The following is a 15987-nucleotide window of genomic DNA, read 5'->3' as shown; positions in this document are numbered from 1 at the left end:
TTCCTTGCCTTTACTCATTCAGGCATTGGACAAATATTTATTGAGCGCCCCATGGTGTCCCTTTGATATTTTTGCAGCTGAGCGAGGGGCAGGAGAGCGGGATGCAGGCCGCCTTTCCACCTGCCGTCCAGGTCTGCTGCCAGCAAGGCCTGGGTTCTCCCGCCCTCGGGTCCTACAGCCTGCCGACCCTGCTGCTGGCCCTGTCTCCGCAGGGGCCCTGATTCCTCCCTCCCCTGGTTTCTGTCTGCGTTCTCCTCCATTAAGGGCAGCTTATAAACACCAGGTTCCTGTCTTTATCTGGAATTACTCAACTGTAAAATGCTCTTCACTGGCCAACTGTGACACCAGGGAGTGTGGCAATCTTCATGCATTTGTTTATTCCCAAATACGTGTTGAGCAACTCCGCCCTTACCACTATGAAGGTTTTCTGAAGCTGTCCCTCCACAAAGGGAGAGGGCAAGGCCAGAGGTCATTTTCACAACTAAAGGTCACCATTTGGGTGACAGCCACCTCGGCTTGGACTCCAGCTCCACCGCTTATTAGCCTGGAGCAGTAAGTTATTGATTAGCCTCTGTTTCCTCATCAAAAGGCAAAGGGGCTAATTTCCTCACTGCAGTGTTTGCAGTATCTACCTGGGATCAAATCCTGGTCCTGCCGTTTCCCAGCTGTGTGACATTTGGGCAAGTTACTTGACTTCTCTGGGCCTCTGTTTCTTCACCTACAAAATGGGGATGATAATAGCACCTATTTCAAAGGGCTTTTGGGAGGATTAAGTGAGTTCGTACATGTAAAGCCCTTAGAGCAGCACCTGGTACAATGGAAATGCTATGGAAGTGTTTGTGATGACTATTGTTTGGACTTTAATATATACCTATATTGCTTTATAAATGTTCTTTCATCGTGGTATCCTGAATGGATATCCCTAATCCAAGGAAGCTTCTTCAACACAGATTACTGCTCCCTGCACCCGATTCATTAACTAGTTAGTATTAAGGAACTCTGAAGAGCGTGAAAAGGGAATCAAGGAAATGTTGGCACTGTTTTAACTAGGCAGCATTTTAGTAGTAAGCCAGTGTCTAGAAATTGGATTATTCCAGTGGAAAAATCCTGAAAAGTCTGTTTCCACTAAAACAGACTTCTGTTGGGAATAGAGACACAGTTGTGGTATCATAGAAAACACCCACACCCAGAACGTCCTTCTCTGAAACCTTCCTGGGGAAGTGTACAAAGAAAGAGCTGCCCCTCCTTGCGCTTCATTAAAACTTGCACTTCAGCCACCCACATCCTGACCGCACTCTGGAATTCATCATCACCTGAATTTCATCCACATCAGAAATCTTAAATTCCAGTATCCCACCTTCTGACCACAGCCTCCTCGCCTTCCCGTTCTCCCCTTACGTCAGTCATCTCTGACCTTGAACCTGGCTTCCGGTCAGTTCCTTCTTCTTTGCACTTCCCACTGGTTTTCTCCCTTACTTTCCTTGGAAGCTGGTCCCCTAGTTACTCACCTGGACCATTTTCTTCAGCACTTTGAAATTCCTTTATAACCCTAACCCTATTCCTACACTCTGAATAAACCGCCACCCGTCCCCCACCCCCGGGGTTATCACAACGAACTTCCATCTGTGTTCACCCGGAGAGGCAGGCTCTGCTACAGAAAGTCTTGTGATGGGTAGATGGTGGCCCTGCCTCCTAATGCCCCTCCCCCTTAGAGAGTTCCCCAAACAGTCACCCCTCTCCTCAAGGACCTTCTCAATAGCCACCTCCTCTAATTCTCAGAGGAAGCCCTTACCAACTACATCTCAGAAAACTGAGGCCCTTAGATGTGAAGCACCTTAACTTTCTGTCCGCCTCCATTACCTCATCCAACACATAATTCTTGAATGCCTGTTACGTCCCAAGCACTATGCTAGGTGCCGGGAATGAAATAAGATACATCCTCCACCTTCATGGTGCTTACTCTCTGGTGATGAATGCAGATGTATAAAGAAGATTAATAAGAAGTCCAACTATCCCCTGTGCTATGAGAAAACCCAAACTACTTGGGCACTCCAGTTGCTGGCCCCAGCTGAGCCCAGTTTCTGAGTAATCCCAGGCCAGACATCAGACATGTGAGGGAAGAAGCCACCTGATCATACCAGCTCCCAGCAATTTGAGTCATGCCCAGCTGTTTGAGGAGTCCCAGCTCCGGCCCTAGACACCGTGGAGCAGAGACAAGCTATTTCCACTGGCTCTGTCCAAATTCATGACACAAAAAACCCATAAGTCAATACCTTTACTTATGTTATTCTTTCTTCACCCAGATGGAAAACACTTCCAACTTTCTTTGCTTGGCTAGATATTTCTTATTCCTTAAGACTCAGTTTAGGCCTTCTCTTCTCCAGGAAGCATTCCCTAAACGCTTCAACTGGGGTAAGTGGCCCTTCTCTGGGTTGCTTTACTTCTTTAGCATTATGTAGAAATTACTTATGTTTGTTCACCCAGAAATTATGTGTATATCCAGCCTGGCACAAAGACATTCAACATATGCTCATTAGCTGAAGTAAGTGTAGACTCTACTGAGTGGACCCTAGGTGAATCCCTACAAACATTTATATTTAGCGCCTTCTTCCTCCTTCATAGCGTCCTTCAAGACCACCCTCAAGCATCCCTTGCCCCAATTCACTTTCAGTATCACTAATCAGTGTAACTGAAAAATGACATTAGCTTAGAGTATGGGGTACACTTATAGGGTGGGGGAAGCCTCCAAAAGCATCATCTGGGTCCATGGATTTGCTAAAGTCTAATCACTTCGACTGTGATTATATACCAGGGATTTGAGCTGAACTCTCTCCTCTGATATTCCTGGTGTGGAGACAAGTGAGAGCAGAGCCTGAGAAATAGAAGCACACTGCAGTGTAGAAACATGTCCAAAAGGAGAGAACCATTTGGGAGAGTGAGAACAGGGGAGAAGTCAGGATTACAGGAAGGGCCAGAGTGTTTGCTATTTAAGACTTTTTTTTTAAAATACTACATTAGCACTTCTGGAGGGTATTTAACGATGATATGCCCCCACCCACATTTATGCTCTAAGACACCATTTCTCTTTGCTAGAGTTTATTTGGCCAGGGGTGGACCAAAGCTAGACAGTCTCTCCATGTGGTAAGAACTATTGGCAACAGTAAAGCTGGGGTAGCCAGACTATACAATGTAGACCAGAGAGACAGAAATGGGAGATAAGAGTATTGATGTCTCTGCTGTCCTGGTGTCAGTTCCCTTCTGTCTGTCCTCAGATTCTGGTAACCTCCCCCTACCCTGTATCCTTAATATAATCCTCCTTTTCCCTTTCTGACTTCTAGTCATTGGGATTGCTGTCACTTACAATCAAAGAATCCTAACTAATACAACAGTGGTTCCCAAACTGTGTGCTGAGGCACCCTGGGGCACTGCATTACACTCATAGGGGTTCTTTGTTACTCTCTCACTTGGATAAAGTTGTTATTTTTAACTCTTTCTTTCTCTGTGCTGTATGCTGTTTATGGATGGAGAATGTTTGCTGACCACTAAGGAGATGAGGCTGGTTGAATAGACTGTCAGGTATAACTGAGGGGAGAAGCAGTGGTATTCAGGTTGGTCATCTGACCCTAAAGTCAGGAAAACAGGACAGCAGGTGGATCCGTGTATGAGAAGCAGAGCGCTCCCACTAGTTTATACATTTTGGTAAGGGAATTCATCCTATGTCCACCAGCTGGGTGATGAGCAAATCTAACCAAGTATTCATCTTTAAGGTTATTTAAAAAGCAAAATCCTAATTATGTTGAATTTTTGGTGTGCAGCTGATGCAAATTAAAGAGCTTAAAATAAGAGGTAAATAACATGTTGACATATCTTGTGACCATAGTGGGAGAAAATGAATATGAAATTAATGAAAAAATCAACATTTATAAATCAAAAGGTTAAGCTTTGCTAAAATTCACTTTACAAAGAACATGCCACCAGGGGTGGGAGGGGAGATAGATCAGCTTTATTTATGAAAAAAAAAATCACTGACCAAACAATAAAAAGCCAAAACTAAAAAGACATTTTTAGTTACAATGTGAGCTGAAATTTTGTATTTCTTTATGAATTCAATTTTAAAAAGAGAAATGTCTGAAATCAGCAATGGACAGGTCCTTAATCCACTTTTAAATCTTTCCCCACAAGCATGGCAGTCACGGGGTGCATACACGCCTTGTGCTCTTGGTAGGTACGGATGGCTTGATCGTGGGATTTGTCAAAGGCAGCAAGGTCCCTGCATTTAAAAAAAAAAAAAAAAAAGAAAGATGGATAATGACTTATTTCAGCAAATTTTATTATACTTGCAAAGCAAACAGATTAATAATAGATATTTATGTCTTGGTTATATTTTTTTCAGAATTCCTGCCAAATTCACAGTCAAAACAACTTCACCGAGATATTCTTAAATTGTATCTTGTGGCCAAGATACAACTTTTTTCACTTTTACCAAACATTCCTTTATTATATGTCAAGCAACCTATTCTACCTTATTGCAACATTTGAATCAAAAAGGTTTGGCTTTACCTGTTTGATCCTTCTTGCATTTAACTTCAGACACTTTTTTCTTGTCCTTCCCTACTCATCAATTATCTTCTACTTGCTTTTAAAGATCTTTTTGTGTATATAAGATTATCTTTGATTTATTTCCTTTTCACCAGGGTCTAACCCTATTTGGCCCATAATAGGTAATCCATATATAATCCTTCTAAAAAACTAATGAAATCATCTCAAATTTTAAATATTTAGAAGTGTTAATTCTTATTCCAAAATTATATCTATAATCCTTAACAGATTTAAAAATATTATTTTTAGATTGCATTTTACAAGGTATTTTAGCAACATTAAAAACATCTGTTTAAGATTTTTCTTCCCCATTCCTTATATAAAGTCAAAGCATAGTGAGACTTGGTTCTTACTTGAATAAGGGTCGTGTAAACTTCATTCTTCCTTGTTCAGTCACCATTTTTAGAGCCAAAGGAATTGCTTCCTCCCATTTCGATTGAATGCAGAGTCGTAACCATCTAAAAGGAGGATTTTTAGGGGGTATAGGGTAGGAAATGAGGAGGAAGAAGCAGGATATGACAGGTATATCTGAAAATTACTTTTGTAATGATGAATAATCCCATTATAGTTACACTGTACACCACTTTATATTATGTCTTTATTCTGAGAATCTCAAATCCTTATACATACCATTCAATAATTGGAGAAGAGAAAGAAGAAGAGTTTGTTCTTGAAAAAGATCATATGTTTTAAAAGGTTTGGATTATGTAGGTGCTCATAGACCTTACATATGCAATTTCGGAAGGAATTAAACTTTGATTTAAGCTCACGCTACAAATTTGAATTAAGAAAGATGAACAGAATCAAAGATTTCTAACTATTCCCATTTCAGAGTCCAATAGGAAGAATGCCTATTTACCAATGAATCCTTAATTCTAATTTTTTTAAAGTCAAGAGAAGCTTAGAATAAATTCTAACAAAACAATTAGTACTATCATCTTACAGATATTGCAACTATTCCTTAAAGACCATTATAATTATGTATATAGATGCAGTAAATTTGAGAAGGATTTTTCAAGACTCATGTACGTCTCATATGCTGCTTTCCCTTTCTCCGCTTTTTAAACTAGTTTTCCACTTTCTTCCACAGAGACAAGTTAAAATGATGTACCTGAATCGTATTTCAGAATTGTTAATGGCATTGAAGTTGTACACCTCTTGCATTCGCTTTATGTGCCCCAATGGAAGAGGTGCCTAGAGCAAAATAAAGAAGTATAATGTATCATTTCAACAGGATTCCTTGGAAGAAAGGAGCTGGAGACAAATTCTTAGCCAGATTAAAATCCTCAATATTTTATAAAATAGAAATAAGTTAGATAAAAATGAAAGAAACAAATGCACACTAAAATAAAGTTTGTGCAAATTTATTCTGAATAAGGATATTCTACTAGGAGCCAAGGGATAATTTAATTTGCTAGGTACATGGAGAGGTAAATGAGAAGTACTCTCTTCAGACTTTCTGGTATATGTAAATACTAACTTTCCGAACCTCTCCAGAGTCTTTCAAGTTCTTCCTTATACCTTAAATATCTTAAATTTATTCTGTTCTCCAGATTCAATCACAGTTAATTTTTTTCCTCACTGATTCCCCCAGGTTTATCTTTGTATGTTTCCTCCGAAATCCCTTTTGAATGATCTATACCCCTACAAAATAGCAGTTTTTAAACTTTTATATTACAGACCCTTTTCAGAATCTGATGACTAATACGGACCCTTTCCTGAGGGGGGTGGGTGGGATACATTTACCGTATAAACACAAAGTTGTATGTACAGTTTCAGGGGGCTCATAAACTCCCGTGCCCAGGTTAACCTGCGCTAAAGGGAGAACAAGCTTGGGTGAAGGAGAGAAAGCAGCGCTCAGTTTGGGCAGGCGGAGCGCCGGCGGTGCCCGCGGGATGCAGGCGCAGGAATCAGGAGGTAGATGGAAACCTCCCGCTCCAGCCGCTACCGCGTCTTACAAAACGCTCAGCCACACTCGGCTCTCACTGACTGCTGGACCCTTCCCAGATTGCTTCGTTTCCACCAATCTCCAAATCCAGCCGGGTAGGCCAGCTGGTTAAGGTCACCTCCTAGGTCACCTCGTTACTTTCCCAATGTGTGCTGTGCCTGCTCGCCAGTCAGCCCATCATGCTTTCTCTCTTCGTGGTTCCAGGCCACACGGCAGGCGGGGCTACAGAAATGTGTGAAACCGCGTGATGGCTTCATGCACTAATGGGTTCTCTAAGACTCCCGTTGCTTTAAATTCCTCTTCCTCATTTTTTTTTTTTTTAAAGGAACTCCTTTATTTACTTATTTATTTATTTATTTATGGCTGTGTTGGGTCTTCGTTTCCGTGAGAGGGCTTTCTCTAGTTGCGGCAAGTGGGGGCCACTCTTCATCGCGGTGCGCGGGCCTCTCACTATCGCGGCCTCTCTTGTTGCGGAGCACAGGCTCCAGACGCGCAGGCTCAGTAGTTGTGGCTCACGGGCCTAGTTGCTCCGCGGCATGTGGGATCTTCCCAGACCAGGGCTCGAACCCGTGTCCCCTGCATCGGCAGGCAGACTCTCAACCACTGCGCCACCAGCGAAGCCCCCCCTGTTCCTCATTTTGCATCAGTTCCATAGGAAATTCTGTTCAAAGTCTTCTTCCATCCCTCTCAAGGTCTTTAGACCTAAGAGCTCCCTGTCATGTAATAGTAAAGACCCCATCGCTATCTCCCTCTCCCATCTCCTCGCAGCTTCGCATATTCTTTTAGTTACCCGGCTTTGAAACCTTCAAATCTGCTTGGACTCCTTCCCGTTAACCCCCAATCCAGTCAGTCCCCAAACCCCACGCTCCGTGCTATGTGTTCTCCCTCTCACTGTCCTGTTCTTTCCCTTCCCGCCAGCTCCCTCCTGCCGGTCCTGTACTCCTGTGAGTCTCCCAACTAACTCCACCCCCAGCGTTCCTCATGTCAATCCAGCCTCCCCAACACCAGCGGAATAGTCGTCATAATCCATCATTTCATCAGATGACTCTCTTGTTAAAAATGTTAAATCCTCTGCGACTGCCTGGAATCAAATCTAACATTCTTAGCTTGGCATTCAAGACACAGCACATCAGATCTCAGCAGTCTTTCTAGCGTTCTCTTCATTAACCTCTTTCCCAGGGCCACGACGTCCTCCTCCTGCCACGCTCTGTCACTTGCTGCTCCTTCCAACTTGAATTTCTATCTCCCTGCTGACTCTGCTCTTCTCAAATCAAGCCCCACTCCTCCAAAATCCTTCCTGATTACCCCAGTTGGAAGGGAGTCCTTCTTCGCTTTTTTGTCAAATGACACCTAAAATCCCTCCTTTTATTGCTAAATTTTGCACTTGTGACCTTTCCTACTAGATGATTATAAACTTTTTGAGGACCCGGCATATTTCTTTCTTACGTATTTTTATATTCAGCACAATACTAAACATAGCAGGCATTCAACAAATGTTTTTAAGTAAATGAATGGATTTTACCAAACCATTTTTTCTGTTAGTTTCCACATGGATATTTTTTCCAAGTGGGGTTCAACCACAAATGCTGTGCCTTTATGCCCATTTTAATTTCTAATATTTTGAGCTAGTACTTACTTTCTGGAGCATCTGTGCTAAAAATTCATTCACCTGATGAGAAGAGAAGTCTTTTAGGTCTGCTGAGCTGAATGAATTTAAATCATCTTCTTTGCCCTGCAATAGATGTTGCCTGATTACTGCCATTCGTGTACGATTCAATAATATGTATTGGTTTATCTGACATAAAAGTAAAAGTTAAGAAAGAAATACAAGGATGCATAAGACTATAAAAAATTGAACGTTAGCTATTTTAATCATTCTGAGATGGCGTCACTATAACTTAAAGAGCTGATATGACTCCTAAATCTATATTACTTAAGAAAAATTAGACTATTAATAGTAACAGTGGAGGAAACTTTTGACAACGTCTGTACAATTCACTATATATAGATTTCCAAAGCAAAGAAATGCTACAAAAAGCATGTCAACTATTTATAGGCCAATTCGAAAATTTGGGTAAATAATCAAATTGCATATTCTTTTAAATATCACACTAATGAACTCGTAAGGCCACAAACAGATCTTTCCCTTCATCTTCACACATTCTATTTTCCCCACTTAATCTTGGAAATCATCTAAGGAAAAAAAAAAGTGGGTCTGTACTTTTCAATTTAGGATTCATTGCGAATTATCTTTGAGGAAATGATTGAGGAACATTAAAAAAAGCTTATCAAAATAAGTATTTTAAAAATCTTTTAAAATAGTTTTAAACTAGGGTTTCTTTTAACTTTAAAAGAAATATATGCAAAGGTTAAAAAAAAATCAAATAGGACCAAATGAAAAATTCCTTTGCTTTTGCTCCCTGTCTCCAAGTCCCACTCCTCAGGAACCTATATTAATATGTATATCCTTCCAGAAAATTTAATGTATGCATATACATCCTTGTAAAGAATCATTATTTTACATCTTCCTCCCCCTTCAAAACACCCTTAATATCAGAACTTCCTCCCTCTTTAGAACCTCACCTAAATGTTAGAACTTACAGATCTCATTCTCTGCTCAAAAACATGCAAATTTAAACTACCTATTGAGGATATATTTATTAGTGGTAAAAACAAAGAGCAGGGGAATGATAAACCAAAATTCATGGTCATGGTTACATGGCAGGGCAAGATGGGTGGAGAGAAGGATGAGATGGGCAAAGCATTGACAGAGGAGGTACATATGTGTACAACCAGCCTACTGCTCTGATAAGAAGTTGTTAGATTTTATATTTGCTTACAAAAAAATCTTGAACTTAGATATAAAAAGTCAGTAATGCTCTAACTTTGTTATGATGTTATGAGAATCTCCAAAAAGATGTTTATATTTTATTTAAAATTAGGGTATCTTTTGCCATGGTTTCTTGTTCCATTTTGCCGATTTGCCTTACTCCTGATTTGGTTTCTCTTCCTTCCTCTGACCCTTAATGGGTCTCCCAATACCTGGAGCTTTCTACTCCTCTCTCTTATTCTCCACACCCAGACAAACTTTGGTGCAAACTATCATACCTCCCTATCTATTCTTCTAAGAGCCCATTCATCTTTCCTAAAAATCACTTACTCTCCTCTAAGAGGCCTATATTCCCCCACCCCTTTCCCCTTTAAGAGCAAGAAAAATCAGAACTAATACCATCAACATCCATTTGTTTTCCCCCTCAAACTTAACTTTACACATTGAGGGCTGGTATAATATCATTTTGGATAAACTTGACTTAGGAATAGTAACTCCAAATACATGAGTTCATAAGTAAAGCACCACTCCCCCACTTCATTGAGTAGAGACACATTTGTACAATTCAAAAAGGAGTCAAAAATCATACATTACTACTCACAGTAATCCATCTTTGACTTAAGGCAATACAAGCATTTGTCAGAGTCATATCATAACTGCAAAGATTCAGAATATTAGAGATTACATTTTATAAAAAGGCACATGCTTTTGCATCAATGCCATTTTGAAGTTACAGAACATACTTAAATTTCAAAGTTCTTTGAAAATAAAGATAAACAACTCAAGAGTGATGGAAATAGGAAATCTTCTACCTGACTTAAAGATTACTGGTGTCCTCTAAGAACACAGAAATCCAACTGGATACCAAATTAATGAAACCCTGGATTATTCTTTGGAGAGAATGCCAAACATCTCAGCAGAGACCGTCACATGCTTCTGCAGTGTATGCTGGAGGGGCTGGGGCTGAGCTGAGCGTGTTGTTTCCCGGATGGCAGGAACAGTTCCAGGCACTCAGGACAACATGGTAAACACCACAAAGTCCTTGCTCTCGTGGCTTTTCCTTTCTGTCGTTCCAACCATCTAAACATCCAACAGATCTGCGAGCAACTGCTATGTGACAGGCACTGTTCTAGACAATGGGGAAATAACGGTGACACCCTTGGGAGACTACAAAATCATGTGATTTTGATTCTCTCTTTTCAGAAGAAAGCAGAATTCACGAACTCTGACCGTTAAGCAAAGCAAGTTATGCTAAGGTTTATGTGTTCTCAACTTGGAAAACAAATCATACATTTTGCAGCAATGGAAGAGACCATGTAATGTGTGCAAAATTCTTGTAAAACATCCCTCTTTGTCCATAAGTCATGCTTACTTGCTGTGAAATGTTTCTGTTAGAGAACAGAGGGGTACCTGCCCCGCAGGGCCTAAATGAGGTAAGTTTTGATTAGAAGTGACCACTGAACTTGCTTTCAGAGAGTTTGTGCCCTGGGGGAGATAATAAAGGGGTCAAAGCAGTGACCTTCTTTGAATCAGCTTCCAGTTTATCTTCATGAAGTAGGCTGTGGACAGTAGGCAAGCCCTTTTGTTTGCCCTCAAGACCAAGTGGGACCAGAGGTCCTTGACTGTGCAGGCAGTTCATCACCTTCAATTAGAACATGACTTAGCACTGATTTCATAAGGAACACCAGGAGAGTGAAAAAAAGACCTTTGGCTGGTCTGTTTCTTGGTGCCTGAAACTTCCTTCTCATCGTAATGAAAAAAATTAAATAAGGATTAGCCCAGGGAGGGGAAGCAACCCTTACTTAGGGCAAGGTCCTAAGAAAAGTAATGAGTGAATCAGGTATGAGCCCTGTTCTCATGGTGCTTCAACGTAGTGAAGGAGAAAGACTTAATACTCACTCACACAAATCTAAGATTATGACTGTGGAGCTGTGAAGAGGCGACACACAGCACCGAGAAACCCGAAACGGGAGACCTGACCTAGTTAGAGAGGTCAAGGAATGCTTTCGTGAGGAAGTGGTTCTTGAGTTGCGATTGGAATTAAGTGGGTAAAGAGTACTCAGGGTGGAGGGAACAGCAAGTTCCTGGCTGCAACATGGGGTAGTTAGCATCTCCTAATACGATTCTTGGAAGACCAGGGTTCAGGTCCCTGATTTGAGGAAGGTGTTTAGTTTAAAAGACAGTGTAATGGAGCGTTTACGACGACGAGGATTTGAATCTCAACTCTCATGACTTGCTGTGCAGCATTCAGCAAGACACGTTACCCTAGCTAAGCCTCATGTGCCTCCTCTGGAAGTGAGGGTGGTAACTTACGACACTGCTGTAATGAGGATGCTTATGTTATGCTTCTATGTTATTTTTCTTACTGCAAACGTTTTCAAGGAAAGGGCAATATCTTTTTCTTTTCTGTATCTCTCACCATCCTTGTGCAGAAAGGAGGCACTCAATAATTACCTGCAATGAACTGAACTAATTTGTATTTATAATATCATGGAAATGACTCTTTTGACCTCAGGGTTAAGGTTCTAACTCCTAAGAACTCAACTCTCATCACAAACTAGTAATAGCTTAAGGAAGGCATAAAACCCTTTCAGATATTTTGAGGAGCTCTAGGATTTAGGAAAAGGAGAAGGAAAAGCATTAGTAGGTAAGTACTGACTTGGGCTTCACAGGGGGCAGTCCAGGAGAGTACAGCCAGGCGTTCCAATCAACTTGATTTAGAGTATCAACCTGAGAACAGAAGGAACACCCAGTTCGCTACAGAACAATCTTTTCTCTTGAAAAAAAAAAAAAAAAATCTAAAACTGACTTTTAGGACCTCAAATCTATAATTTTGTCTATACTGACATGTCAAGATAATTTCTAAGTCTCTTTTCTGAAATAAATTTATGTTAATCAGTAATGTTCTTTTAAATAATTAAAATAGGAAAATTAAGTACACACACAAATTTCTGAAACATACCACTGTAGATTGCTCTGAAATAGGAAAATTCTACACATTAGTTCATACTGTTGAGATCACATTTTAAACAGGAAAACACTGAATGAAAGATTGAATCTTAAATTCTAAACTAACACTACTATTAAGGAATTCAAATCAACCTAACAAATAGCCATTAAATGAAGATATCTTGAGCATGCACAATAAGAAAGGTTTTAAAATCCAACCTTATCTTTAAAGTAGGAATACAGGAAATCTTTCCAGTCATCAGTGGTTATGCTCTTGTAGGAAAATTTCTCAACATAAGCCTTTAAGAATCCTAGGAAAACCTCTAAGAGTTTTTAAAAAAGAAGAAAAGAAAAAAGAAGTCAATTAATAGAAAGGTAATTAGTTAACACATTTTTGGGTGCCTTGCATTGTACCAAACCACGGAGAACAGAGAACGTTCAGAAAATAGGGAAACCAATGAGGACTTTAAGAGTAAAAGAATGTTTAAAAACAGAGGTAGGACTTAAGCTGTACCTTGAAGAACATATGTAATTTGGTGGAAGGCAGAAGAGAAATCCTAATTAGAGGTAAGGGGATGACACAAGACACAAAAAAGGAATACACAACACAAGTTCCAAAACCAACGATCTTTGTATAACTTGAAAAGAGGAAAATAAGATTGGACAGACAGAATGGATCCAGATGAGGGAGGGCATTCAAAGTCCATTGACTAAGGAGAGTACTTTTAAATGCCCACCAATGGGGAAGGTTACGTAAACTCAGCACACATATATAATGAAATACTATGATGGCATTAAAAAGCACAAGATAGATTTGTAAGTTCTGACATGGAAGGATGTATGTAAAATATTGTTGACTTAAAAAATAAATGTAGAAGAAATATATAGTATGATCCATTTTCTGTAATTAAAGTAACTATATGTATATATATCTATATATGTCTGTTCACTTACACTTTGAAAAAGATCTGGAGCCATACACACCAAACTGAAGGACCCTCACTTATGACTCTTACAAATTTCTGTACCACACAAAATTTTTTTCAATGAGCACATACTAGTTTCCTAATTTTTAAAATACTGACGAGCTTTTTTTAAGTCAAGCAGCATAATTTAGAACGCAGAGGTTAGTCAAGGTTTTAAGTAGAGAGGTAACATTAGAAAACGATACAGATTTCTTTAGCAGCTACATAAAAAATGGAAGGATAAAATGGAGCAAAAGCAACAGTTAAAAATTCTTTCTATTACCCTCAAAGCAAAAAAATCAGAAAATGCCAACTGCTTGCCTGGTCCTCCAAGAAGCTGTTCAAGGTAGAAGAGTAAAGCAAAGCCCTTCTCATAGGGAACTGAAGAATAAGCCACGTCAGGGTCTACGTTCGTCAGATCAACCACAAGTTTGGTGAAAGGATGTGTCTCTCCAAAAGTTTTTATCTGTGAGATGCAAAATTAGAGGAATGTTCAAATATGAAGTCTGGTTACCACCATGTACACAAGCTAGTAAGAAGTGTTACTACACTCAATGGCATTACTTTAGGGGAATTTAGAACTTAAGCTAGAGACTGGATATGTTAGTACACATTTCTGGAAGTCTATTAATGGAATGCCTACTAGCGTAAGGTTCCGTGATATTTCTTGCTCAATAAAAGACTAGAAAAATGCTTTAATGCCTGGTTAGCAAATTCAGCTCTCAGGAGAGAGCATTTAAAAATGACATAAATACACCAAATAAAATTCAAACAGAGTAGCCAACTATATTATTGCAAAGCCCCAGTGAGGTCCTACTGGTCATGAACATGACCTTACACAGGATAATGACTAACAGGTAACAACAGAACATCATACCAGTATCTGCTTGATTTCCCACACTGGTAAAAATGACTTTCTTACTGCTACTTAGTAAAGCTGCTTTACAAACTGAATTTTTGAACACCTACACAACTTGGGATGAATGCTTTTAAAAGTATGACTCATTTACCGAATTCTGGAGTTCTCCCCATCCTCCCAGAGCATGAAAATGTCTGAACTTTTCACCAAACAACCGTCCACAAATGTGGCGTTCCAAGTATACAGTATGTCCTTCATTTAACCTGAAAATAATTGAAAAATAAAAACACTGACACAGCTGAGAGAAAAAGGCACTGCAATCAACAAGATATTTTCTTTTTGGTGTTTCTACAGAGCAAAGCAATTGTAAAGTATGAATACTCAAGTCTAAGCAGACTGCTCTGCGTGGCTTCCTTGCATTCAGTTCAGAACAATGGGAAGCCCAGCCCAGAAGATGGAAGCAGGGGTAATGAAGCCAGGGCTCTGGTTTTGTGTGTCCATGTATTAAAATGTAACTAAACAGGAACTAAACAGCATCAACTGAAAACCTCTATTCTACCTGACATTGTGATAAGTATTACAGAATTTAAAAAAAATCCCTGTCTACCAAAGAGATGATAACAAAGGTATACACACAAAACAATTCAAGGTAGTGGAAGGCAGGGAAAGAAATCAATAACAAGAACCAATAAAGAAATAATAATAATAAATCTTACCAGAAGTGATCCCAAGTTTTGTTGGTCACTAGATTTCCTGTCCAGCTATGAGATATTTCATGTGCAATAACCTAAAGGAAATAGTGGAAGTGACTAATGGTGAAATTGATTATCTTAACCTAAAATAACTCATTATGTAAGCATTCTAGTTCTTCCAATTCCACGTTGTTCAATTTATTTTTTTCCATATTGTTCAAGTTTTTTTAACATTAGCTGAGATATTCAAGGAATTATTCAGTTCAGCAAAAAAAAAAAAAAAATCACAATTTAGCCAAAGATAAAAAAAAGTATAGTATAGTTTACAAAATTAGAAACAAAATATTATTTAGAAAATAATAAATGGATACATCACTCTATTAAAAAATATTTCATAAACATATGAAGAGATCAAACCATAAAATGTTCTTAAATCTGTTAAATCCTACTGATTATGTAGTAATGTCTTGCAACTAGAATCCCCAAGTTATCTTTTATAATCATGTCTTCGATATAATGACACAATGGATATTTTAAAATCACTTGACTTAATACTTCTTGAGGATAAGACCATGATAATAAATTTTCACTTACGTTGGAGAGTGACTTGTCACCTGCCTAAAAAAGAAGAAAATTACCTTAGTATTTCAGAAATCAAATTACAGACTATATCTAAAAGACTGCCTATGTCAAGACACAGTATTCCAGCATTTATGGTCCACTGTATTTCTGCTGTGGCACTCCAAAGAGTTCAAAAGCAACATGTACTGAAGAAATTTTTTAAAATGCAGGATTAAAACATAGCATTATTCTTTCTCTCCCTAATCTTGGGAATTTTTCCAATACCACAGGAGGCAGTATACCTGTCTCTAATTAACTTGCAGGAAACATTTCTCCTCTTCTATTTTTTTATATCCACTCTTATTCACTCTTAGGTACCTTCATTCTCTCCTTATTACCTGCAGTATATTTAAGAAAAGTCTGTAGTGTCCTATAGTGTGTTTTACTTATTTAGTTGCTAATCCATTACTCACTTGGTTCTAGGAAGGATTTAAAGTAGCGAACAAAGGCATATAAAATATAGCTATATACTGTGGGCTAATTCTTTCCTAGTTATGGTAAACTGAGTTTTGTTTTGTTTTTTA

At 39.1% G+C, this 15987-nt stretch overlaps 1 protein-coding gene across 2 annotated transcripts in view; it reads right to left on the bottom strand.

Moving 5' to 3' along the window:
* Positions 1-3991: 3991 nt before the first annotated feature.
* LTA4H (leukotriene A4 hydrolase) overlaps positions 3992-15987 on the bottom strand; it is a 28125-nt gene continuing 16129 nt past the window's right edge. The window contains exons 9-19 of one of the 2 annotated variants that reach the window (XM_061204757.1): positions 15437-15460; positions 14867-14937; positions 14302-14413; positions 13613-13757; positions 12546-12649; positions 12037-12107; positions 9979-10033; positions 8184-8279; positions 5711-5793; positions 4953-5057; positions 3992-4270 (exon numbers count right to left, since the gene is read on the bottom strand). In XM_061204757.1, the coding sequence (XP_061060740.1) occupies positions 4153-4270; positions 4953-5057; positions 5711-5793; positions 8184-8279; positions 9979-10033; positions 12037-12107; positions 12546-12649; positions 13613-13757; positions 14302-14413; positions 14867-14937; positions 15437-15460 (984 nt within the window). In that variant the 3' untranslated portion in view covers positions 3992-4152. Of the gene's footprint in view, positions 4271-4952; positions 5058-5710; positions 5794-8183; positions 8280-9978; positions 10034-12036; positions 12108-12545; positions 12650-13612; positions 13758-14301; positions 14414-14866; positions 14938-15436; positions 15461-15987 lie in introns of those variants that run through there. The other variant, XM_061204758.1, reaches the window with a different exon arrangement.

Source organism: Eubalaena glacialis, chromosome 11 (assembly GCF_028564815.1).
Source record: "Eubalaena glacialis isolate mEubGla1 chromosome 11, mEubGla1.1.hap2.+ XY, whole genome shotgun sequence".
Taxonomy (NCBI): Eukaryota; Metazoa; Chordata; class Mammalia; order Artiodactyla; family Balaenidae; genus Eubalaena; species Eubalaena glacialis.
Note: the sequence above shows the minus strand (reverse complement) of the source record. Positions and strands in the feature narration are given on the sequence as shown.